The following is a 25359-nucleotide window of genomic DNA, read 5'->3' as shown; positions in this document are numbered from 1 at the left end:
GATACTAGCCATCTTAAATGTGGTTTTGATTTGCGCTCTTTGTTGATTAGTGATGTTGAGCACTTTTGTGTGTGTGTTTTGGCCACTTTGTGTATCATCTTTGGAGAAATGACTAATTCGGGTCATTGTGCCTATTTTTAAAATCAAATTGCTATTATTTGTTGAATCGTAGTTCTTTATATATTCTGATATTAACACCTTCTTAGAGATACAATTTGCAAGTATTTTCTCCGAATCCGGAGGTTGCCTTTCCACTCTGTGGATTGTGTCCTTTGATGCACCTGCCTGTTTCTTTTCATCTGTTCTAGCTTCCTGACCTGTTAAGCATGCTTCTGAGATCTCAAAGTGGAACTAATTTAGAGGGTGTTAAGAGTTCTTTCAGGTTTTAATTTTTTTGACCTAATGAAAGCAATATAATTTAGAATATATGGTTAGAGAAAATATACCTGTGTGTTAATGCCATGGTGCTTTGCTGTAAGGCCATCATCAAAATCTTAGTAATGACTGGCTGGGCACGGTGGCTCATGCCTGTAATCGTAGCACTTTGGGAGGCTGAGGTGGGCGATCACCTGAGGTCAGGAGTTTGAGACCAGCCTGGCCACCATGGCAAAACCCCATCTCTATTAAACTCCATCTCTACTAAGTGCCATCTCTACTGTCTCAAAATAAAAATACAAAAATTAGCTGGGTTTGGTGGTGGGCGCCTATAATCCCAGCTACTTGGGAGGCTAAGGCAGAAGAATCCCTTGAACGTGGGAGGCAGAGGTTGTGGTGAGCCGAGATTGTGCCACTGCACTCCAGCCTGGGCAACAAGAGTGAAAATCCGTCTCAAAAAAAAAAAAAAATTTGTAATGACCAGTAGGAGAACTTTAAACAAACTTTAGACAAATTCCATACACACAGAAATAGAATTTTGTACATGTGATTGCATGGGAAGGGTGGCTTGCTTTATGGAGGAGTTCCCTATGGTAATCATTTAAAAGTCTTCCTTTCTGTTCTCTGCAGTGGGAAAGTATACCTTAAGGTTACCTAGATGGCTTCAGATCTTCAAGAAAAAAGTTAAAAAGAAAGAAGACTCTAGCACATCCTAATTATTATAGTTATTAAGAAGCTTACGGCTCCTGCCCCTGACTTGCGCAGCAGTTCTTTAGTGCAGTGTACCATGAGCATTAATGTCTTGGGGGCTCTATACAGTGTTCTGTAATATCAGAATATTTAGAGTACATTTAAAATGTGCCTGGATTATAAAGTACTGCATTTGTATGCAGTGTTATGAGCACATCTGCTAGAAGAAGGGAGCTCCTCCCAGGCCCAGTGTAGCCTGGAGTCGAGATGGAGGCCAAGCAGAAGGCAGATCTGCCATGGGCTGGGAGGTGGCCGAGTTATTACATGGGGTCCTGGAGGTGTCAGTTTCTTTTGGTCATTTCCTGGATGAGGAGAATTTTGTTGTAAATTGCTTTTAGGTGTATCCATGTGCTCCACATGTCCAAGCATTTTGGAGGGAAACAGCCTACCCAGGCTATAATTGCTTTGTTAAGGGGCAGGTTCTCTAATCCACTCTCGGAGCCTTGTTTCTCATCTGGCTAATAGGGCCAGTGGTGCCTGCCTCTCAGTCGTGGCAAAGAGTAAATGAGTTAGGAGGCTCTGTAAAGCACCAAGCATAGGGCTGGTTAAGTAGTTGCTGTAATAAGTACAAGTGAGAATGTTCATTTCACTTAGTGGGTTTCTTCTGCTTTTTATTCTCCAGAGTGCGCTGTAAGAATCTTCTGACAGTTTGATGTTATTGATTTATTTATTGAGACTGAATCTCGCTCTGTCACTCACGCTGGAGTGTGATGGTGCAATCTTGACTCACTGCAACCTTCGCCTCCTGGGTTCATTCAAGCAATTCTTGTGCCTCAGCCTCCTGAGTAGCTGGGATTACAGGCATGTACCACCACGCCTGGCTAATTTTTGTATTTTTAGTAGAGACGGGGTTTCACCATTTTGTCCAGGCTAGTCTCAAACTCCTGACCTCAGGTGATCCGCTCACCTCGGCCTCCCAAAGTGCTGGGATTAGTTTGCTGTTTTTAAAATGAAGATCCTGTTTTTTAAACTCTGCTTTCAGGTATTACCAGAGAAACGGAGTCTGAAACTCTTGAAGAGCCACAATCTCAATGTAAATTGGTACATGTACTGCCCCGAGAGCGCCGTGATCTTGCTGTCTACCACAGTCCTGGAGAATGTCCTGCAGCCTTTTCACTTTAGGGTAAGAGGAAGCCTCCCCTGAAAACAACACCTTTCCCCAGTTGTCCCCCGTTCCTGTAGCATCCTAATGTGTCAGGCACGTTAGGGACAGGTTCCTCCAGCCATAACGTCACCGCTCTGACCACTAGAGGGCACTCTGTGTACCCGTCAGCTCCTGGAGCCATTCATTCTATGCTGGGCAGACAGGCTGTGAGAGGACACGGGGGACGGTGGAAAGGATCCAAAGACGAAGTCTGTGTTTATCCTTGTTGGTTTTACACAGGGAATGTGAAACATCGAAGGGGTTTAATAAGCTTTTCCTAAAACTTTTTCCCCCTAAACAGGCTGGCACTATGTCGAAGCTGCCCAAGTTTGAGATTGAATTACCAGCTGCGCCTAAGTCAACTAAACCCAGCCTTTCTGAAAGAGACATCGCAATGGCTACCATGTATGTCCATGTCAGAGAGCATTCCATCCTGCAATTGCTTTCAGTAATATAAATAATAGAAGGAGTGTGTTACAAGCACCACGTGATGCCCTGACCCCTAGAACAGATAAGCAGGACTCCCCTTGTCCTGGGTATTCAGTGTACAGATCCTGTGAACATAGAAAACCTGCAGTGTTTTTGGCATTCCATTTTGATTTTTATCAGCTTCGTGATGCTAAGGAATTCCTTTACCTTTCTAGCCTGATAAAACAAGAACATTGAACCAATTTATTTCTTAGTATCTTTGTTTTAGAATTTCTTCTTTTTTTTTTTTTTTTTTGAGACAAGAGTCTTGTTCTGTTCTCTAGGCTGGAGGGCAGTGGTGTAATGTTGGCTGACTGCAGCCTCCACCTCCCAGGCTCAAGCGATTCTTCTGCTTCAGCCTCCCAAGGAACTGGGATTACAAGTGTGCGTCACCTCGCCCGGCTAGTCTTTGTGTTTTTGGTACAGACAGGGTTTTGCCATGTTGGCCAGATTGGTCTCGAACTCCTGACCTCAAGTGATCCACCTGCCTTGGCCTTCCAAAGTGCTGGGATTACAGGCATGAGCCATTGTGCCTGGCCAAGTTTTTTTTTTTTTTAAAGCTAAGTTAAATAATAATTGTTCTAAATAAGAAAATAGATTAAGATTTTTATATAACAGACATGGAACTAAATTACTTATATATCGAGGTATATTTTCTTTTTCTTTCTTTTTTTTTTTTTTTTGTGACGGAGTCTTGCTCTGTTGCCAGGCTGGAGTACAGTGGCACGATCTTGGCTTACTGCAACCTCCGCCTCCCAGATTCAAGCGATTCTCCTGCCTCAGTCTCCCGAGTAGCTGAGACTACAGGTGCGTGCCACCATGCCCAACTAATTTTTGTATTTTTAGTAGAGACAGGGTTTCACCATGTTGGCCAGGATGGTCTCGGTCTCTTGACCTTGTGATCTGCCCTCCTCAGCCTCCCAAAGTGTTGGGATTACAGGTGTGAGCCACTGCGCTCGGCAGTACGGAGGTATATTTTCATTTGAAAAAGTGGCTATCTCAGTTTTTCAATTTGTAATGAAAATTTTAAACACACAATAGAGTCTAATAAAAAAGAACCCCCGTATGCCTGTATCTGATTCGACAATAGTCAAAATTTTGCTTCTAAGTTACTTCTGATTCTTCTGTGGCCTAAGACAGTGGTTTCCAAACTTTCAAACTTTTTGGTAGTTAGTATAATCTTTTATTTCTTCTTCCTTTTTTTTTTTTTTTAAGGTACTCTTCTGTGGCATTCCTGTTTATTTTTAAATTTTTTTTGGAGAGTCTCGCTCTGTTGCCCAGGCTGGAGTGCAGTGTTACAATCTCAGCTCACTGCAACCTCCGCCTTCTAGGTTCAAGTGATTCTGCTGCCACAGTCTCCCAAGTAGCTGGGACTACAGGCACATGCCACCACACATCTGGATAATTTTTGTATTTTCTGAAGAGATGGAGTTTCACCATGTTGCCCAGGCTGGTCTTGAACTCCTGGGCTCAGGTGATCCTCCCGCCTCGGCCTCCCAAAGTGCTGGGTTTATAGGCATGAGCTGCCATGCCCAGCCAGCATTCCTGTTTAGACAATAGATGAAGTGAGAGCAGTCCTGGCTGAAGTGGAGGTGGGGACCTGTTCCCTCCCACCTTGGTCTCCTCCTTGTCCCTGGGCAGGCCCAGCACAGAGTTTACCACTGGACTAGAATATGCATTCAGGAACTGTTCACAGCAACATTTATTAGATGGCACTTAAATAGAAAAGGCTGAGCATGGTGGCACACACCTGTAATACCAGTGACTGGGGAGGCCAAGGCAGGAGGATCGCCTTGAGGCCAGGAGTTCAAGACCAGCCTGGGCAACATAGTGAGACTCTGTTTCTACAAAAAAATTTAAAAATTAGCCAGGCATGGTGGCACATGCATGTAGTCCTAGCTACTGGGGAGGCTGAGGTGAGGGAAGAACGCTGAAGCCTAGGAGTTGGAGGTTGCAGTGAGCTGTGGTTGCACCACTGCATTCCAGCCTGGGTGACAGTGGGAGACCCTGTCTCTGAAAAATGAAAAAAAAAAAAAAGTGATTATATTTTCCTGTTATTAAGGAATATACATTCATTATGCAAAACTTGGAAAACAGAAGAAAATGAACTTAGCATATCACTCAAGTATAACTATTAACGTGTTTCTTTCCAATCATTTCAGACTCTATGCTGAGGTTTGGGGTTTTCTTTTAAAAGATTATGATCAAGCTGTATTTAGTGTGTGTTCTCTTTTCCACTTAACTTTATAATAGGCTTTGAGTAACTCCATGTTTCTTTGTAAACACTTTTGTTGGCAGCAAAATACTCCATTAAATGAATATCTCATAATTTACTTAACCATGATGCCATTTAGAACAAAGGAATTTTGAATGGCCAGATGTGATTTATGTCTGTTTGTTCCCTAATTAGATACGGGCAGCTGTATGTTCTCTTCTTGAGGCATCATTCTCGGACCTCCAACAGCACAGGAGCGGAGGTGGTCCTCTATCATCTACCACGGTAGATTTCATGCTTTGTTTCCCCTCTCTCTGTGATTTTAAAATGTGAACTGCAGCTTGTTGATCTGTTTTTTGCTTTCTATCCTACAGAGAAGGTGCCTGTAAAAAGATGCACATATTGAAGTTAAATAGGACGGGAAAGTTTGCCCTGAACGTGGTGGACAACCTGGTAGTCGTGCATCATCAGGATACAGAGGTACAAGCTGTCTGCGTTTCTACCAAAGTTAAGGTTGCTTAAAAGCCTTGTGAAAATTGGCGGCTAGGCACGGTGGATCACGCCTATAATCCCAGCACTTTGGGAGGCCAAGGTGGACAGATTGCTTGAGCCCAGGAGTTCGAGACCAGCCTGAGCAGCATGGCAAAACCCCACCTATATAAAAAATACAAAAAGTAGCCAGGCGTGGCAGTGCACGCCTATAGTCCCAGCTACTGGAGCCCGGGAGGTCGGGGCTTCAGTAAGTGGAGATCGCGCCACTGCACTCCAGCCTGGGTGATGGAGCAAGATCCTGTCTCTGAACAACAAAAAAAAGAAAATTGGCAAAATGTCTGAATAAGACTAGAAAGTGCATTTTTATGCTAAGAGTTTTGGTCTTCCAGATGGAAATGGGTTTGGTAGTCTTAAGTAGTTTAGAAAAAAGTGATTGTGTCAGTTGATTAAAGATAATTCAAAACTATTTCAGAAACTAATGCTTGAGATTTGACCTTGGAAGAAGGTGGGAATCCGCTCCATTCCATGAGTACTTGAACTGTCTGTTGCAGTTGTGAGCATGGATGACAGTGCTGGGGGATAATGGTTCTGAGGCCTGTGGACCAGGACAACTAGAATGGGTCCTGTGGGCTGGGCCTCTGATATAAAGAAGCTGTTTCCCTTCTCTACCCTCCCAGAGGGTGGTGACGCTCACTCTTAGCTCTCTGACACGTGAGGATGTTTCCAGTTGCAATGACAGAGATCTGCTTAGGTCACTTTGAGTGAGCTCGTCAAAGGAAGCCTGTCATAAATGCAGGAAATACTTGTGAGAGGAGATAAAAATATTAAAAGAGAGTTGTGATGTTAATGACAAATTCCTTCTCAAGTAAGAGCTAGCGCCTGTAGGGAGGAAATGCAAACACAGGCTTTTAAACTGATTTAAACAGCAAGATGGGATGGAATGAAAGCGACTGGGCAAACGATGATTGATTTTGGCCTCAGTCTTATCTTTTTCCCACCGTAGACATCGGTAATATTCGATATCAAGTTACGGGGAGAGTTTGACGGCTCTGTCACCTTCCACCACCCGGTGCTTCCCGCTCGATCGATCCAGCCCTATCAGATCCCCATCGCAGGTAACGCGGGTTTTGTAGAGGAGTCTGTGCTGCCGTTTCACCGTGTGGCTGTGTTCTCACCATGATCTTTGGGACTCATGTTAAAAGTGGAGTGAGGAATAAACAGAGATTCCCAGATCTGTCTGGTTTTGCCAGGGGCCATTTGTTCCAGTTTTGTTGTTGTTTTGAGACAGAGTCTCACTGAGTCGCCCAGGCTGGTAGGTAGTGGTGTGATCTTGGCTCACTACAATCTCCACCCCCTGGGTTCAAGTGATTATCCTGCCTCAGCCTCCTAAGTAGCTGGGATTACAGGTGTGTGCCACCGTGCCCAGCTAATTTTTGATTTTTTTAAATTTATTTTTTTGACAGAGCCTCACTCTGTTGCCCAGGCTGGAGCGCAGTGGCATGATCTCAGCCCACTGCAACCTCTGCCTCTCACAAGGTTCAAGGTTGTGAGGTATTCAAGCACTTGAACCAAGTATTCAATCGCTTAAATACTTGTGAGAGGAAATAAGGTACAAGTGATTCTCCTGCCTCAGCCTCCCAAGTAGCTGGGATTACAGGCGTGTGCCACCACGCCCAGCTAATTTTTTTGTATTTTTAGTAGAGATGGGGTTTCACCATGTTGGCCAGGCTGGTCTTGAACTTCTGGCCTCAAGTGATCTGCCCACCTTGGCCTCTCAAAGTGGTAGGATTACAGGCATGAGCCACCACGCCTGGCCCAAATTTTTATCTTTTTGGTAGAGATGGGGTTTTACCATGTTGGTCAGACTGGTCTCGAACTCCTGACCTCAGGTGATCTGCCTGCCTCGGTCTCCCAAAGTGCTAGGATTACAAATGTGAGCCACCATGCCCAGCCTGTTCTAGTTTTTTAAAAAATGCAACTACTACTGATCCTATAAGCTAAAATTATGTTGTGAAAAAAGTATTTTCTAGGCCGGGCGCGGTGGCTCACGCTTGTAATCCCAGCACTTTGGGAGGCCGAGGCGGGCGGATCACGAGGTCAGGAGATCGAGACCACGGTGAAACCCCGTCTCTACTAAAAATACAAAAAATTAGCCGGGCGTGGTGGCGGGCGCCTATAGTCCCAGCTACTCGGAGAGGCTGAGGCAGGAGAATGGCGTGAACCTGGGAGGTGGAGCTTGCAGTGAGCTGAGATCACGCCACTGCACTGCAGCCTGGGCGACAGAGCAAGACTCTGTCTCAAAAAAAAAAAAAAAAAAAGAAAAAAGTATTTTCTAAGATAGATGAATCTCCCTTGGAAGGAAATAGAATAATTTATCTTCCCTGAGCTTTAGAATGGATAGTTTTGATTACCCGTTGATGGTGAAAGATGTTTTAATATTGAATACGCCCGTAACGTTTTCTGTTTGCCTTAGCTCTGTAACGCTGAAATTAACTTTGGCTGTAGGTTTGTTACTGTAACCTGGGATCACTTTTCTGTTTCTTACATTCCGTGTGACAGTGATGATGAATATTGCATTCTTTGGGACTGACAGTCACAGTAAGTGCTTCGGCTGTGGCTCTTAGGCTTACCCAAATCAATCCTCCTTCTGCCTGGAGAGGTGGGGTTGGGAAGTCAGAAGAGTAGAGGTCAGGAATTCAGGAAAAGGGAAAGAAGTCATTTATTTGCTTCGTTTTGCCTTTTTCCAGTGTAATTGATTTTAAGATAGAACTGAAAGAATATTCAACACACATACTTTCGCTCTCTTTTTTTTTTTTCCTTAAACAGAACTTTATTTTCTTACAGTTCTGGAGGCTAGAAGTTCAAGATCAAGATGTCTGCAGGTTTGCTTTCTTCTGAGGCCTCCCTCCCGGCAGGCCTCTTTGCAGACGGCCACCTTCTCACTGTGTTCTCACAGGGTCTTTCTTCTGTGCCTGTCCCTTGCAGCAGTCTCTCCCGGCTCTCTTTTGAAGGAGATTGGAGTGCAGAGTTGGCTAGTCTGAGGTTTCAGTGTGCAAGACGTAGTCAGATGGCTCACCTTTGGAACCTTGGTACTAATGTTTTATTCTTTGTCAGATGGCATTGGGCGGGTTGACCCAGGCTGCAGTCAGGATTTCCTTGTACCTTTCACCCAGGAGATTCAGAATTGGGCTCTGGCTGAAAGTTTAGCAAGAGCACCATCGTCAGCCTGACTGCCCTGTCTTGCTAGATCAGCCAAAAGCTTAGTTACTTTCTGGCACAGTTGGAGGAAGGAGCTGGTTCTTAACAGACGTTCAATTAGGTCTTTTGGCTTTCTGTGTTCTTTCGAGCTTCTTCCTTTTCCTTTGTAAATAATGTTAGCATTGAAAGAAGAGATTTTGCCAAGTGATTGTCTTGTGTCTGCTGCCCACTTGGCATGAAGGTAACTGCTGGTGAATTGGGGAAAAAAAACTAAACATTTAGAACAAGCCTGTCCAACCCATGGCCTGTGGGCCACATGTGGCCCAGGACAGCTTTGAATGCAGCCCAATGCAAATTCTTAAACTTTCTTAAAACATTATGAGATTTTTTAATGATTTTTTTTTAAGCTCATCAGCTGTTGTTAGTATTAGTATATTTTATGTGTGGCCCAAGACCATTCTTCTTCTTCCTCTTATGGCCCAGGGAAGCCAAAACATTGGACACCCCTGGCTTAGAACCTTCAGCTCTGTTCCAGTGGTACAGGACCAGTTAGGAGGCATCAGGTTCTAACCATCTGGTTTTAATGGAACAGATGCGAGGGCTGGTCACAGTAATAGCCCGTGCAGAGATCAATAGGAGGAAGTCAGGAATCCACTGAGGGTCTGGGGATCTAGGTGGTGTGGGCTGCAAAGCATTTTCAGAGATTAGTGACTCTCCTTTCGTTTCCTGCTGGGCTGTGAGTCCTGGCAGCTTGATGCATCCGTGTGTCTTGCCCACTGTGCTGCCACTGGGTGGGCGTGCTCAGGAATTGAATGGGCCTGTTTAGAAAGATATAACCAGCACTTTTGGGAAGAGGCAGCCACCCTTTTTCTTTTTGTTTTGGGCCTGTGAGAACAGTGGGTCTCAATCTGACTACAAATTAGGATCATCTGGGGGGCCTTAAAAATGAAAGTTCTCACCTGACAGTGTGCAGGTCAGCCACCCAAAGGTGAGGGCTGTGCACTTGGTGCAGACCTTGACCCTTAGGTCCAAAGCGCGAGTGCTGTTCGCCAAAGCTTGTCTGCCTGGGCTGTTTCCTACCTTTGGGTGGTCTGTTCACAATGACCTTTTCTCTGACCAGCTGATTGAAACCTGCCTTCTGATTGTACCTGGGTAATTGGAACAGAACCAGGAGTCATGGTTAGCTTGTAGGGCTGCCTGCATGGCTCATGAGCAGTATAACTGTTTGTTAAGGGTCCCTGTCATGTGAGGTTTTGGGGGTCTGCTTCCCAGACAAGCTCACTATGCCTGGACCTACTCTATGCAATGGATAATCGAGCTAATTATTTAGATAATTAAGTGGCTGGGCACAGTGGCTCATGCCTGTAATCCCAGCATGTTGGGAGGCTGAGGTGGGCAGATCACTTAAGCCCAGGAGTTTGAGACCAGCCTAGGCAACATAGACCTTGTCTTTACAAAAAAAAAGTTAGCAGGGCATGGTGACATGTCTGTAGTCCTAACTACTCTGAAGGCTGAGGCAGGAGGATCACTTGAGCCAAGGAGTTCGAGGTTATAGTGGGCTATGATCAACTACTGCACTTAAGCCTGGACAGCAGAGCAACACCCTGTCTTAAAAAAAAAAAAAAGATAATTAAGCTACAGTAAGCTACAAGCCACATTTATTTGAAACATTCTCTGTGGATGATCTAGGTATTTGATTTTGAATCCTCCAAGTAAATTTCTCAGTTCCTTAACGTGCATATGTAAATGATCATGAGTCATCTTTGGTTATTAAAAAAACCCAAACCACAGTGATTGAAGCCTTGACATGCTTTCTTTTTCTTGGTGAGATTTTCCTGGATTGTCAGCTCCTTCCCCTTCCTCCCCATATGTGCTATCAGTGAGATGGAACAGTTCATTTCTTCTTTAACTACAATTGAATAAAAATTTTGTAATGACATTAAAAAGTACTGACTTTTACGTCATAAGTACCAGCATTTGAAGCATTTTCTGACTGCATCATTGCACTTATGTTTTCTCAATTTGTAGGTCCTGCTGCCGTGACCAGCCAGTCTCCTGTTCCGTGTAAACTCTGTATCCTTTACTAAGGTGTTGGCACCATGCACAACAGGGCAAGTGGTCACCGTCAGAGAGTGGTCCTGAAGCCCTCCTCTGGGCAGCTGTGAATAACGCTCCGAGAGCCACCCCGCAGGCAGCTTCCCTGACTGTCCAGGGGCCCCGTGTTTAGCGTGGACTCAGTACATGGGGGGCAGGGGCGTGTGCTAACGGAAACGGTTTGCTTTTTGTTTTCGTCCTTTCCTGGTTTAGAATTTCCTATAACATGTGGATTCTTCATCCTGGATTGTCTTTCAACCTGACATCATTATCAGTGCAAGCCAAGGTAGGTCAGCGGGGACAGCTGTCGTGTTACAACATGGTGCTTGTTGACTTTGGATCCCAGTTGCAGCCAGGGACGTTTTCAAGGTTAATCTCTTAGAAACGACCCCTCCTTTCAACCTTGGGAATGGGATTTTTTTTTCACTTTATAACGTTTTCTACTATATGTGCATTTTATCAAGAACATATACTACTTTTAATAATTAAAGCAACAACTAAGAATGCCATTCTCCTGCTTAAGCCCATTCTGGAAAGCCAGACTCCACCCCCGGGTGTCTCCCTTCATTCCTCCCATCGACCTTCCCACCGGTGTCCATGCCCTTTTCTGTTCTGCATGAGCCCAGGAGGTGTGCTTCTCTTTCTGGCCTTGCTGACGAAGCCTCCTCAGTCTGTTAGTTGTCTCTTCCTGGGTAATCTCTTTATTAGAGAAAAATTTTTTTTTTTTTTTTTGAGACGGAGTTTTGCTCTTGTTGCCCAGGCTGGAGTGCAATGGCGCGATCTTGGCTCACTGCAACCTCTGCCTCCCGGGTTCAAGCGATTCTCCTGCCTCAGCCTCCCGAGTAGCTGGGGTTACAGCCATGTGCCACCACGCCCAGCTAATTTTGTATTTTTAGTAGAGACGAGGTTTTTCCATGTTGGTCAGGCTGGTCTCAAACTCCCAACCTCAGGTGATCCACCTGCCTCGGCCTCCCAAAGTGCTGGGATTACAGGCATGAGCCACTGTGCCCGGCCTGGAGAAATCTTATTTTTTTAAGGCAGGGTCTTGCTCTGTCACCCAGCCTGGAGCACAGTAGTGCTATCTCAGCTTACTGCAGCCTTGAGCTCCTGGGCTCAGGTGATCCTGCTTCAGCCTCCCGAGTAGCTGGGCCTACAGGCACACATCACCATGCCCAGTTAATTTATTATAATAATAATAATTATTATTTTGAGACGGAATCTTGCTTTGTCACCAGGCTGGAGTGCAGTGGCGCCATCTCGGCTCACTGCAACCTCCAACTCCTGGGTTCAAGTGGTTCTCCTGCCTCAGCCTCCCCAGTAGCTGGGATTACAGGCATGCGCCACCACACCCAGCTAATTTTTGTATTTTTAGTAGATACGGGGTTTCACCATGTTGGCCAGGATGGTCTCGACCTCCCAACCTCGTGATCTGCCCACCTTGGCCTCCCAAAGTGCTGGGATTACAGGTGTGAGCCACTGCAGCCGGCCTATAATTTTTTTTTTTTTTTTTTTGTAGAGACAGGGTCTTGCCGTGTTGCCCTAACCTGTGTCTCTAATACCTCGCCAGGCTGGTATTAGAGAATGTCCTATGTTACTCTTTAATCCTCTGTGTATTTTCCTGCCTTTCCTCTGGAATTCCTAAGAACTCTTGAGGAGAGAATTAGCCCTGATGCTGTAGGCATCCACTGTATGTAATGCATTGTTGTGCCTTGTCTGTAACCCATAGCCTCATGTGACATCCACTGCATGTATGTAATGAAGTCATTTCTCTCCTGTGCATCTCGCTGGTGTTTTCCTGTACAGCTGCTCTGTACCTGCCTTGGGACAACTGAAAAAGGGATCACCCAGATGATTTTTTATGTGGCACTTCATTCTCCTGTAGCAGCCCAATTGGGAAAGGCCACACCAGATGCTGGCAGTGTGGGTGATTGTACATTTATGGGTCGATGAATGGATGAGTTATGATGTTTCATTGAGAGCCTCTGGAGTTACCTTTTAAACTAATGAGCCGTTGTAGGAGAAACCAAAGCACAGGACTGAAGTTGATGCCACGTGTTGACATCTTTTTCTATTTTAAACGTTAAAAGAGGGACTAGGTCTAGGGAAGGCCCCGTTTGGAATGAAGGACTAGGAGCTACACCTTTGATGTGCCCCTGAATGCAGAAGTTACTTGGAAAGAGTCAGCCAAGTGTGCGGTGGTTCAGCCGTCATCCTCCTGTGGTAGACATGCTCCTGAATTGCTCCTGAATGGCTCGGCTCTGCTTTGGTTAGGAAGGAAAAGCTACACTGACCGTACTTTGCGGCTTTTTATCACCACCCGCCACCCGCCCCGCAGATGTTTAGGGGAACCACTTTTGGGCTTTTGTTATGGTTTGCATCATACTGTTTTATTTGCTGCCTCTTAAAATCCAGGTTACCTCTGGAACCTCCAAGTGAAACTTGAGCCCATAGTAAATCTCTTACCAGACAAAGGAAGACTGATGGACTTTCTCCTCCAGAGAAAGGAATGCAAGATGGTCATCCTGTCTGTCTGTTCACAGAGTAAGTTGAATCCTTCCCCCTTGGTCTGGTTCCAGTGTGAGGCCTGTGCTGCCCAACACTTTTTATCGGGATGTGGGCTACATTGTTGTGCCTTGTCTGTGACCCACAGCCTCATTCTTTATATGAGGGGTGGCTATGTGACCCTCTAGGAAAGGCTGCTAAATGGAAAGATGACTTGTAGAGATACTGGTAGAAAAGAACAATAAATGGGATGGTTCTGAATGAAAGTGGGCACACAGGAGGGGAGTGGGCCACCACCCCTGGCCTTCACACACACCTCTTTCAAAATCCAAGCCACTCACTGCATATGTGTCTTAAGAATCCCCTACTGAGGCCAGGCATGGTGGCTCATGCTTATAATCCCAGCACTCTGGGAGGCTGAGGCAGGAGGATTGCCTGAGCCTAGGAGTTCGAGACCAGCCTGGACAACATGGCGAAACCCTGTCTCTACAAAAAAAAAAAACATCAGCTGAGTTTGGTGCTATACACCTGTGGCCCCAGCTACTCCAGAGGCTGCAGAGGGAGGATTGCTTGAGCCCGGGAGGACGAGGCTGCAGTGAGCCATTTGTGTCAGTGTACCTCCAGCCTGGGCGACAGAGCAAGACCCTGTCTCAAAAAGAAAAAGAAAAAAAGAATCCCCTACCAATATGTGCTGTTGGTGTTTGTTTTTGTTTTGGTAGAGATGGGGTCTTGCCTTGTTGTCCAGGCTGGTCTCAAACTCCCAGCGAAAAGTGATCCTTCTGCCTCAGCCTACCCAAAGTACTGGGATTATAGGCATGTGCCACTGAGCCTGGCCTGCTATAGCTTTTTTTTTTTTTTTTTAACTGTAACCAGAAAGGGGTTGTGAATGACATCTAGGTATCAGGTCTTTAAAGTATTGAATTTCTTAGAGTGTCCTCTAAAGGTACTTTTGCATTGGTAACCTTTTAGATTAGTTTTTATCATAGCAACGTGTGGAAATTCTGAAGCTGACATTAAGTTGGTTTGATCCGTGTGAACATTGTGCCTTTCCAGTGTTAAGTGAGTCAGACAGAGCATCGCTGCCCGTGATAGCCACTGTTTTTGATAAACTCAACCATGAGTATAAAAAGTACTTGGATGCCGAGCAGAGTTACGCAATGGTGAGTTACATGGAGTATGACAAAGGGTCCTCCTCCCCCACCCCCTCCCTGGTATTTTCTAAGTAATTATGATGCAAAATTGTTTCCTATATATTAGAATAAGGTTGCTGAGATTTGCCGCCTGCCATGGGGCAAGGTGGCAGTAGTCGGGGATAGTGGAGGAGTAGTAAATTCAGGGTCCCTGCATCCCATGAGCTGGAGGCTACATTTCACTTCATACCTTCACTGTTTTTGTTTTTCCCATCTGTGTTCGATCTTGCCTGTAGATCCCTGGTCTACTGTTAAAGATGAGAAAAATCAGTCTCTGCTTTGCAATATTTTGTATATTTTTCTGTTATGCCAGAGTGAGGACTTAGTAAATTAAATTAGAAATATTTATATTTGCCACAGCTTTCTTCCCTTTTGGGAAAGAATCCTCTTGAGATAGCATCCTGTTGAGAGAGTGACGATTCAGTGTTAGCACTTAGCAGGCGTGTTTGTAGTGAAAGTAATAACCATGGCTTATTGCCACCAATTCCCGCTGTATTACTTGTACATCATATCTTCTGAAGCCAGAAGAAAAGTTTAGGACAAGGAGAATGAATTATTTCACTTCCAGGATCTGATTAGTGCTAGGCTGAAAATGGTTTTAAACCAACAAAAGCCCCAGAACTCCACTCCCCTTTAGCTGTTCATGGAAGGGTAAGAGGTCTGAGACAGGCACTGAAGAGGGCCGGTTGCCTGGACAGTGTCCATTCCTACCCTGCCAGACATGAGGGGTGGCTGAGTCCTTTTGGTCTCTATTGCTGTGGGTGTTCTGGGCTGTGGGAATCAGTAGGTCTGATCCCAAATGGTAGTTTCTGTGCTGTCCCACACTGTCTACTGGGCTCCAAAAACCGTCATGACTCAGCAGTGTGGGCCACTGACCAGCCACGTGAGCAGCATCTGGAGTTTCTTGGAAATGCAGGTTCTCAGGCTACACCCCACAGCTATTGCATAATCTGCATGGATCTGAACTGCTTTTTTTTTTTTTTTTTTTTTTTGAGACGGAGTTTTGCTCTTGTTGCCCAGGCTGGAGTGCAATGGCAAGATCTTGGCTCACCACAACCTCCGCCTCCTGGGTTCAAGGGATTCTCCTGCCTCAGCCTCCTGAGCAGCTGGGATTACAGGCATGCGCCACCGCACCCAGCTAATTTTGAATTTTTTTTTTTTTTTTTAAGTAGAGACCGGGTTTCTCCATATTAGGCTGGTCTGGAACTCCTGACCTCAGGTGATCCACCTGCCTTGGCCTCCCAAATTGTGGGGATTACAGGTGTGAGCCACCGCGCCCGGCTGGGACTGCTTTCAAACGTTAGGTGAGGTCGTCAAGGTCTCACAGAGCTTTCCTATTCAGAAGGACTTGTGGTGCTCTGGCTTGCCACTTAAAAATCCCTGGAGATTCCATGCAGGAGCTACTCATTTATTGTAGGATCCGGGCTTCATAAAGCAGGGATGCAGCAGGCCATTTCATTTTTGCCAGATAACAAATGCCCATGGTCCAGGATTAAGAAGCTTAGACAGGAAGTTAAAAAACTGCAAGAGGCTAAGTATGATATATCTTAAGAGAAAACTCTGACACATGCTTCTTTAGTTTCATCTACCGTGAACATTGGAGTGTTTTCAAGATGACCAGTTCTGATTTCCTAGACTCTCCCCCAGCCAGCACAGGAAAAAGTCGTATCTAAGTAGAGAAAGTGTTTTCCGCTCGTATCCTGGGTCCACATCGAAGAATTCAGTCCTTGTGTATGAACTGTAAACAGCACCCTTCCTCTAAGATGCCGAAGATCATAGTTTGTGGTTTCTTCTTTCAGGCGGTGGAAGCAGGGCAGAGCCGAAGCAGCCCGCTCCTCAAGAGGCCGGTGCGGACCCAGGCGGTGCTGGACCAGTCAGATGTGTACACCCATGTCCTGTCAGCCTTCGTGGAAAAGAAGGTGGGCTGCAGCTTTCCGCCTCTTCTGGACTGAGAATGCTCAAAACAAGGAAGTTGCAGAAAATGAGGAGACTTCATGTGATTAGAATCACTGGAGTTTCCTTGGGTGAGGACCTAGAGCTGGTAGTTTGGCTTCTAATACTCAGGCGTAAAACATAATCGTTGATGGGTGGTTCTGGAGCGATTTGTGCAAAACCAGTGAAAGATGAACACTGGGCCATTTTAAGATGGAAACAAGGCGGGGGTTGGATAGAGAGTTATATGCAGCCCCTTTTGCACCTCGTTGGTATTTATAAGACCACATTTTTTTCTCCCTAGGAGATGCCTCATAAATTTGTGATAGCCGTGCTGATGGAATACATTCGTTCTCTTAACCAGTTTCAGATTGCAGTACAGGTACCTTCAAATCAGCTGGTCCCAAGTTACAGCAGCAGGAATTAAAAAAAAAAAAAAAAAAAGACACAGTCACTGTCTTAGAAGATGACTCATATGCTAAATCAGGTCTGCCTCCCCGACTCAGAATGCTGAGTGACTCTCCTGACATCATTAGTTGGAATGGGAAGTGTAATGTCAAGTTGGGGTCTTTACCTGCATGATGAAACCACTTCTTGTAATGACAGACTTTTACCTTGGTTAGAATAGCCAGTCCTTGGGGAGCCTCTAGTCTGTTGTAGCTGAATGATGTGGGAAGTGTTCTTTCACTTTTTACTTTTGTCCTCAGCATTACCTACATGAACTTGTTATCAAAACACTTGTCCAGCACAACCTCTTTTATATGCTGCATCAGTTCCTGCAGTACCACGTCCTCAGCGACTCCAAACCTTTGGTATGCATTGCCAGATTTTTTACTTCCATTGTGGTTAAAAACGGAAAATTTTAACCGTTATCCTTCCAACTGAAGCGGGTCTAAAAATGTCTTTCAGGCTTGTCTGCTGTTATCCCTAGAGAGTTTCTATCCTCCTGCTCATCAGTTGTCTCTGGACATGCTGAAGGTAACTCTGATGTGTGAGGTTTTCGACTGTGGAAACTAACTCTGTTCCTGTTGTTTGCACTGACCTGGACTTCTCTCCCTTATTCCTAGCGACTTTCAACAGCAAATGATGAAATAGTAGAAGTTCTCCTTTCCAAACACCAAGTGTTAGCTGCCTTAAGGTTTATCCGGGGCATTGGTGGCCATGACAGCATTTCTGCACGAAAATTTTTAGATGCTGCAAAGCAGACTGAAGACAACATGCTTTTCTATACAATATTCCGGTTTTTTGAACAGCGAAACCAGCGGTTGCGAGGGAGCCCCAATTTCACACCAGGTGAGAATGCAATGAAAAGACTTGGGGTAACCAAAGCCTCAGAGAGTAGCAGAGGGCACTGGCAGCTGGTGGGCGAGGACCCCGGTTAGCATTTTTGTAAACAGCACAATTTGATAACAGCCCGCCTAGCCCTTGGCCCATTATTTGTAGTAGAGTGAATTCAGTATACTGACAGAATCTGAATTATGCTCTGGAACTCACCGAGGAAGTGTGTTTTGAGTCAAGACACATTTAGGACCCAGATCAGGCACAGCCCATCTCTTATAGCAGATCTTGGAATATCTCTTGAAGCCAGGAATAAGACGGCAAAGGGTGGCTAAGGGTTTTAAAGGGCCTGGGGCTTATTAAGGTTTCAGTTTTATGAAGTATACATTGGTTGATCATTCTCATTTTTTTTTATTTTTTTCATTGAGACGGAGTCTCGCTCCGTTGCCCAGGCTGGAGTGCAGTGTTGTGATCTCGGTTCACTGCAACCTCCACCGGGTTCAAGTGATTCTTCTGCCTCAGCCTCCTGAGTAGCTGGGACTACAGGTGCGTGCCACCACACCTGGCTAATTTTTGTATTTTTAGTAGAGGTGGGGTTTTACTATATTGCCCATGCTGGTCTCAAACTCCTGACCTCATGATCTGCCTGCCTCAGCCTCCCAAAGTGCTGGGATTACAGGTGTGAGCCACCGCACCTGGCCCTGGTTGATCATTCTCATCTCCAAATAGTTATACAACCTAAGACATCATCTTTAGGATAGGGAAGGATCAGGACTGTCTAATGAAACTTGTAGGTCTAACTATTTCTAGCTCAATGTAAGACGGCATTTAGTTACCGTAAGGACAGGTTAGATAGAATCTCTTCCATTTAGCTTTTCTACTTGTCTCTCAAAGCAGATAGGGCAACCTCAAAACCTAGGAAAACAATGTATTTTATTAAAGAAAAATAAGTTAAAACCCAGTAGACACATCTACGAGATGCTTTCTTTGTCCCTCATTTCATGCCACATCTAACTGGCGATTAATTCTCTTCCTTTCTAGGGGAACACTGTGAAGAACATGTTGCTTTTTTCAAACAGATTTTTGGAGACCAAGCTCTAATGAGGCCTACAACATTCTGAAATCACTTGCTGGTTTTTTATATAAAATGTGTACAAAGTTAATTTATTGCATTAATAAAGCTCTTTAAACTATAAAATGTTATAAAGTGTATCTACAACCTCAAATGTCACTAAAAATACGGTATAGAACTTGTGGGATGGCTTACTCCTAAAAGGAGAGACAGTGCATTGATTGGCCTTTACAGAGTGTCAGTGAGCGGATCACATTCACAGCCATCTAGTGTCACCTCCTGCTTGCTAAAGAATGAGGTTTTCTTTCTTTCCTGAAGAAGCTGGGAGAAGTTTAGTGTCCTGTGGTTGCCTCCAGATTTCATAATACTGCTTCCCAAGTCAACTGTGCATTCCTGAGTTCACAGGCGCTACGTTCAAAGCTGCTGCCAAACAGCCGATGGTTGGCACCATCCGGTGTTCAACTTGGCCTTGCCGATGCAGCGCCCATCCAGTGGTAAACTGACCGACCCTCAGACACAGTTCAGTCAGGATGCCCTGCGAGAGGGCTAGAAATTTAGAAGCCGTTCGCGCTCTGTTCCTTTGTATCGCTCTTCAGTGGCACAACTTCTGGCTTTATTTACTGATGGCCCTATGAGAGAGAAAAAGACTTCTTATTTCTGCAGGAGAAAGGGAGCTAGTTGGCTGGGCATAGTGGCTCACGCCTGTAATCCCACTTTGGAAGACTGAGGCAGGAGAATTGCTTGAGACCAGCCTGGACAACAGAGTGAGACCATCTCTCTCTCCCTCTCTTTTGGAGATGGGCTCTTTGCTTTCTTCCTCAGGCTGGAGTGAGTGGTATGAACACGACTCACTGCAACCTGAGCCCACCCTTCTGGGCTCAAGCAAGCTTCCTGCCTCAGCCTAACAAGTAGGTGGGACTGCAGACGCACACCACTTCACCTGGCTAATTTTATTTTTGTAGAGATGGAGGCCTCACTATGTTGCCTAGGCTGGTCTCAAACGATTCTCCTATCTCAGCCTTCCAAAGTGCTCATCTCTTTTTTTTTTTTTTTTTTTTGTCTTAAAAGGAGCGAATATATTAGATTGTAATAGAACCACTTCCTATCTCCCGGAGATGATAAAAAGCCCCTCATTTTCTTAATCATCTACTTCAGTGCTTCAGTTTAGTGACAAAGCTATAAATCAAGCAAATCAGTACTGTTATTTCAACCGTGGGTCATTTTTGTGCAAGGTGAAGTGGCCATAGAAGTAAAAGGATCAAGACAGTCTCGAAATGAACAGAGGCAGCACTTTGCTAAGAAACGGGAAATCCATGAGGGACATAAAAAGCTGTTCTGCAGCATTGCTGGTGTGAGAGCCGGCTGCCAGATGGACTCCATCTCAGTGGCAGGGAGGAGCTGCCCTGCCTGCTGACACTCAGATCCACTGAGGGACTGGCTCCAGGCCTCCAGAAAAAACATCAACAACTTCCTAATAAAGTAGTCTGCACCATCAGGAAGCCCCTGGATGGGTTTTTTCTTTTAGAAGAAATTTTTTTACTCAGTATCATTTATCATTATCAAATGACCATTAATATGAGTTCAAATACTTGAAAAGAATGCCTCAGGATAGAATTCCCTTTCAGTAATGTGCTTCCTCTTGTGCCACCCTTTTAAGATGATAACTCTTACCTATGTAACTGAGTAAGACAGGGAGAAATATTAATCCGTGAGTGGCTCCCAGTAAGACCATGGCCAAATACATCCTGAAGTAGAATATCTGGAAAATTTGAGATTTGGCAAAAGCCAACACCACAATCCCTCCAAATTTTGTAAGTGTGATTCCACTGAACACCTAAAAGAAGAGATACTGTGTTAGAAACCACTTTTACCAATCTGTAATTGAACAAGAACACTTCCTTACAAGGATTTCTCCCAGGTTCAAGTGATTCTCCTGCCCCAGCCTCCCGAGTAGCTGGGATTACAGGTGCACGCCACCATGCCCGGCTAATTTTTGTGTTTTTAGTAGAGATGGGGTTTCACCATGTTGGCCATGGTCTCGAACCCCTGGCTGCAAGCGGTCCACCAGACTTGGCCTCTCAAAGTGCTAGGGTTACAGGCATGAGCCACCGTGCCCAGCCCTTATGGGGATTTCTTAATATTCAAGGTTCAAAGCAATGGGAACTGAACCCAGGTAGCATCATCTACTACCTAACACTATTTTATTTGCTGCCTTATGATCCCGGAGGAGAGGTATGACCAAGGTAAAAGCTGTGTATTCTGCATAGACGCTGCATCGTGTCTCTAAATTGATTATCTTTCTTTATATTCTCAGGTGAAAACTTAAATATTTAAAAGTGTTACGAAGCAAAGTTTTAGTTTTTACTCTTTACCAGGTATTTTCTACAGTGGTAAAGAGATAGACTAAGCCAGGCTGTAGAGTTGAACCAAGACAACTCTCCAGGCACCAACCGCACATCACACGCTGGGTTCTGGCCTGGGCTCTCCTGCATTTTAAATGGGAAAGACTGCCAGCTGTCTCACGTTTAACTTTTCTGTTACCTTCCTGCTTCAGCACACTGCCACCTAAAAAGGAGCCGTACCAACAGGTACAGTTCCACAGAACGTCCGTTCTGTCCACGATGTGGCAGCTAATTCATGAATTGCCTGAAAGCTTGCAATCCCTTAGGAGCTGCTTTGTAAGTACAGGATCCAGACTCTTCAGTCACTGAGCAGGACACTTCATGGTGCGACTCTGCCGGCGTGGCCCTGCTCAGGGTACTCACGGAGCTGCCCATGTGGGCGAGTGCCTCTTCTGCGCGCTCCACGCGGCTGCCTTTCGTGCTCACCGTGAACGCTCTGGTTATGTGGCTGCAGAACTCCACAGAGATGCCACAGCTCTGAAATAAAGCACTTCCTTTAGGATGGCTCTCTTCCTGTTGAAGACCCTAGGCAGCCACCCCGTTCCGAGGATGGGTGCTAATTACCAGGGCACCCTGGGTGCTAGAGGAGGCCAAGCATCCCATTGGACTTACAAGGCCTCCATCACACCAATCTGTACTGTACCAGGAACTTTTTGGGGCCCTCTCTACACACAGCCAAAAGCCTGGTTTTCTGTGGCACGTTTGTGTTGACCAGGAGAAACTGCTAGAACCCCTTAAGGTCACCCCACCTGCACCGAGCTGGCACATTGTCACAACTTCTTTTCTTGGACCTCAGTGCTCCCCTATCTGAAGCAGGGCTCCTATCTGAGAGTACGGATACACTGTTCTATTTTCCATGAATACCTTCCGAGTGCTCTCATCTTTAATGACTAAAAGTACCCGACAACCACATGGGAGGCAAAAGGCACTAGTCAGGGAGCTCCTGGGGCGGGGTGCAATTTTCTAAGTAAAAAGTGAACATCCTGCTGTCATTAGGCTACAGGCTTGTGCAATCTCTATAAAGAATAACAAATTACAGGCAGACTAGCCCAGAACTAGGCCAGGAAATCACAGTTCCATGGTCAGAGGCACCATCAGGTACACTAGTATAGCCGCAAGGAATGGGACAAGAGAAAAAATTGAACAGAAATTCCCTGTAATGTGCCTATGCTCCCAGATGTCCAACTCAATGCTCACTCCCTCTATGCCCTGTCCCACCACCATCCAGCACTCCTCCAGCACTCATCCTGCCTCTCCATGTGTGCCAAGAGCAAGCGCCAGACTTGGTATCTTACCCCATCTTTAGGGTTTACATGGAATCCAAGACAGCCAATTCCCCTAAGTGAAACAGGAGCTAGGGACAAATTGAGACTGGATGAGGACTCACCATCACCAGGTTGACCAAGGATACAGCGTTCAGACTGATGCCCCAGAGCCACATAACTCCAAACATGTTGACCAAGACCATGGCGATGGTGGCACACATGATGACTGCGGACCAGAGCTCACAGCCCAGGAGGACCACGGTCACCAGAAATATCGCGCCCAGGGACACGCCGAGGTTGAAGATAGTGTCGTCAATGATGGTCAGGTACTGCTCGTAGAAGACATAAAACACACTGGAGAGGAGAGGGGAGGCCTCGTTAAAGCTCGCTGTCACTCCCCAACACTGTGTGTTCATCCTGTCACCACTGCCAAGTGGTCAGACTCCTTTGGGAAACATCCCTTGCAGAAAACCTTGCTGGCTGTCTACAAGACTCACCTAAAGCAACTCACTCGACCTCTCATGGCCACTGACCACCCAGAGAAGGGCCCAGCAGTGACACAAAATGTGTATTTTTGATAAAGTTTTTGTTTATAAGCCCAATCTATGCTATTTTATAGACATTTACAGAGAGCATTCCACAGCATTCTGGAAAAAAAAAAAAAAAACCAACAACAACAACAACAAAGAATCCTGATCTATCCTGAGACACTACCTCAGGCTCAGCAGGGTCCATGCAAGGCCTGAGGATAAAATGCTTTCATTTATTTTTTGGCAGAGCTAACTGGCTCTTAACTTCTTCCAAACAAATCCAGGCCTTCTTGCTTTAAGCGAGATCACGAGGAGGCAGGAAAAATAAATCACTTGTTTCTCCTCTCCTTCTACAGTTTCCAAATTCACTATTTCATACATAATACTTTTCTTGCTGGGAAAAAAAAAACCCTAACAATATAAAAAGTCTACATACAGGCAGCATCCCAAATAACCAGCAGCTGGGGATTCTGGTCCGTTGTTGGCCAAGAATGCGGGCCTGGCCCCGCTCTGAGCCACCTGCTCTCCAAGCGCCCCCTGCCTTGAGCCATTTTCCAGTGTGTGTCTCTTGCAGTGTGCAGTAGCGCAGAGATCAAGTTCTGTGTCTCTAGCCCTCAGGCCTTCATAGAGGCTTTAGATTCTGAACTCCCTTGCCCAGCACCCATTTCCTTTGATATACTGCCCTGTGCTCAGAATGAAGCAGGGGCCAGAACCCAACCTGAAAATCAGCATCTTGCCAAGGGAACCCTCCCCACTCCCACCTAGTGTAAGCCCTTTGCTGGGTAAACCCCACTGAAAAAAGGGCAGGCTTTACCTGTAAGGAAATACCCGGTAGGCACTGCCGTTAATGCCCATGGTTTCGGTGACATTACTGGCTATAAGTCGGGCTTTCTTCAGAGCGTCAATAAAGTCAGCAGAGGTCTGCAGCACGGTGTGGTAGGTCATGAAGTACGTGGCTCCGACCCTGGTGCCATTGCCAAGGATGTTAACTGCAGAACTATAGGCAGCATGTCCCCTGAGAAAAGAATCCCGGGTGTCAGAGAGTCCAGGTCTTGCAAAATATCAGCAGAATCTGAGCACTTGAGGCTAAGCAAAATCACCTGACCCTGGCCTCAGAGGTCAGACCCAGCTGTACATTTCAGGGATGAAGAAGGCCCCCAGATAAGGGAACACCAAAGGTTTAGCTTGTTCTCTCCCAGACTGGCTTTTTTTTTTTTTTCTTTTTTGAAACAGTCTTGCTCTGTAGTCCAGGATGGAGTACAGTGGCATGATCTCGGCTCACTGCAACCTCCGCCTCTCGGGTTCAAGCAATTCTCCCTGCCTCAGCCTCCCGAATAGCTTGGCATTACAGGCGCCTGCCACCATGCTCGACTAACTTTTTTATTTTTTCAGTAGAGACAGGGTTTTGCCATGTTGGCCAGGCTAGTCTTGAACTCCTGAGGTGACCTCAGGTGATCCGCCCACCTCGGCCTCCCAAAGTGCTGGGATTACAGGTGTGAACCACTTCGCCTGGCCAAATGGGCTTTTCTTGATTGCTCTGGGTTCTTTGGTACATAGCTGCTGTTTCTCTACCTGGTTTCATGTATAATCAAATGTACAGGGTTTACTCAGTCCTGTTGTGTAACAGGAGGCAGGAAAGGGCAAGGGCCCTGGGAACAACCTCAGCCCTGCCACTTACTGGTCATGTAACCCCGAGCAAAATGACCTCCTCTGAGCCCCAGTCTCCTCTTCTGTAAATGGGTATACCACCACCTACTCACAGGCTGCGTGATGATAAACGGAATAACGTCAGGGAGTGCCTGGCATGACGCTGGCACCCTGCAGCCTCCCCAGGAACGGTGGTTACTGCCTTCAGAAAAACTGAATCTACTTCAACTTATTTTACGTAGGCCAAAGCATCCAGTCAGTGAGTAAATCAAGCTGCAAGATTCATTTCTACTTAACTTTTAGGGGGAGTCATCCCATGATACCTAGAATAGGTCGCAAAGCACATGCATGATATAAATGATTCACTGATATGACTCTGGTCAGATATATGTTCTTATGAAAAACCTAAGTTCAGAGTTTACCTAACACACATGGGGATAGTCATCTTCCGCCTCCCAGAGCTTCCAAATCAACCCCAGAGAATTCCAGTCATCGTCACTATTTTTGGGCCATACATCTGGCTTCCATGGGTAACTGGCTGCCTGGCTGGATGAGGGAGTGAGACAGCCCATAACCCCATACATGGATGGGCTGGCAAGGAGCATGACGGGGCTAAAAGAATCGCAACCTTAATGTGGGATAACGTTATTAAAGCTAAGATCACACCCCAGCTGCCATCAGTACAACTGAACAGTTCCTTCAGGCCTGGATTACCAGCAGGCCGTCCTCTCCCTCAGCCCCGCTTGGAATGTGCACAGGAATCTGCGTTCATTCTCATGCCCGGGGAGGGGGCGGGCCAGGACAC

General features: G+C 45.9%; 2 protein-coding genes across 9 annotated transcripts in view; one reads left to right on the top strand and one right to left on the bottom strand.

Moving 5' to 3' along the window:
- Positions 1 to 18836, top strand: part of RMC1 (regulator of MON1-CCZ1) — a 29125-nt gene extending 10289 nt beyond the window's left edge. For 5 of the 6 annotated variants that reach the window (XM_055236205.2, XM_055236213.2, XM_063615330.1 and 2 more), the window contains 15 exons: positions 2108 to 2248; positions 2571 to 2674; positions 5148 to 5237; positions 5327 to 5432; positions 6448 to 6559; positions 10671 to 10715; positions 10969 to 11022; positions 13149 to 13277; positions 14292 to 14398; positions 16228 to 16347; positions 16665 to 16742; positions 17068 to 17172; positions 17270 to 17338; positions 17428 to 17653; positions 18680 to 18836. In XM_055236205.2, coding sequence (XP_055092180.2) covers positions 2108 to 2248; positions 2571 to 2674; positions 5148 to 5237; positions 5327 to 5432; positions 6448 to 6559; positions 10671 to 10715; positions 10969 to 11022; positions 13149 to 13277; positions 14292 to 14398; positions 16228 to 16347; positions 16665 to 16742; positions 17068 to 17172; positions 17270 to 17338; positions 17428 to 17653; positions 18680 to 18759 — 1566 coding nt within the window. In that variant the 3' untranslated portion in view covers positions 18760 to 18836. The remainder of the gene's footprint in view (positions 1 to 2107; positions 2249 to 2570; positions 2675 to 5147; positions 5238 to 5326; positions 5433 to 6447; positions 6560 to 10670; positions 10716 to 10968; positions 11023 to 13148; positions 13278 to 14291; positions 14399 to 16227; positions 16348 to 16664; positions 16743 to 17067; positions 17173 to 17269; positions 17339 to 17427; positions 17654 to 18679) is intronic. The other variant, XM_055236231.2, reaches the window with a different exon arrangement.
- The window catches only part of NPC1 (NPC intracellular cholesterol transporter 1), a 53695-nt gene continuing 46890 nt past the window's right edge, over positions 18555 to 25359 (bottom strand). For all 3 annotated transcript variants that reach the window (XM_055236183.2, XM_063614681.1, XM_063614735.1), the window contains 5 exons: positions 23722 to 23922; positions 22500 to 22731; positions 21476 to 21589; positions 20382 to 20544; positions 18555 to 19339 (listed from right to left, as the gene is read on the bottom strand). In XM_055236183.2, the coding sequence (XP_055092158.2) occupies positions 19257 to 19339; positions 20382 to 20544; positions 21476 to 21589; positions 22500 to 22731; positions 23722 to 23922 (793 nt within the window). In that variant the 3' untranslated portion in view covers positions 18555 to 19256. The remainder of the gene's footprint in view (positions 19340 to 20381; positions 20545 to 21475; positions 21590 to 22499; positions 22732 to 23721; positions 23923 to 25359) is intronic.

The sequence above is a fragment of the Symphalangus syndactylus genome, chromosome 1, assembly GCF_028878055.3.
Source record: "Symphalangus syndactylus isolate Jambi chromosome 1, NHGRI_mSymSyn1-v2.1_pri, whole genome shotgun sequence".
Taxonomy (NCBI): Eukaryota; Metazoa; Chordata; class Mammalia; order Primates; family Hylobatidae; genus Symphalangus; species Symphalangus syndactylus.
The sequence above is the reverse complement of the archived record's forward strand: the minus strand, read 5'-3'. Positions and strand labels throughout refer to the sequence as shown.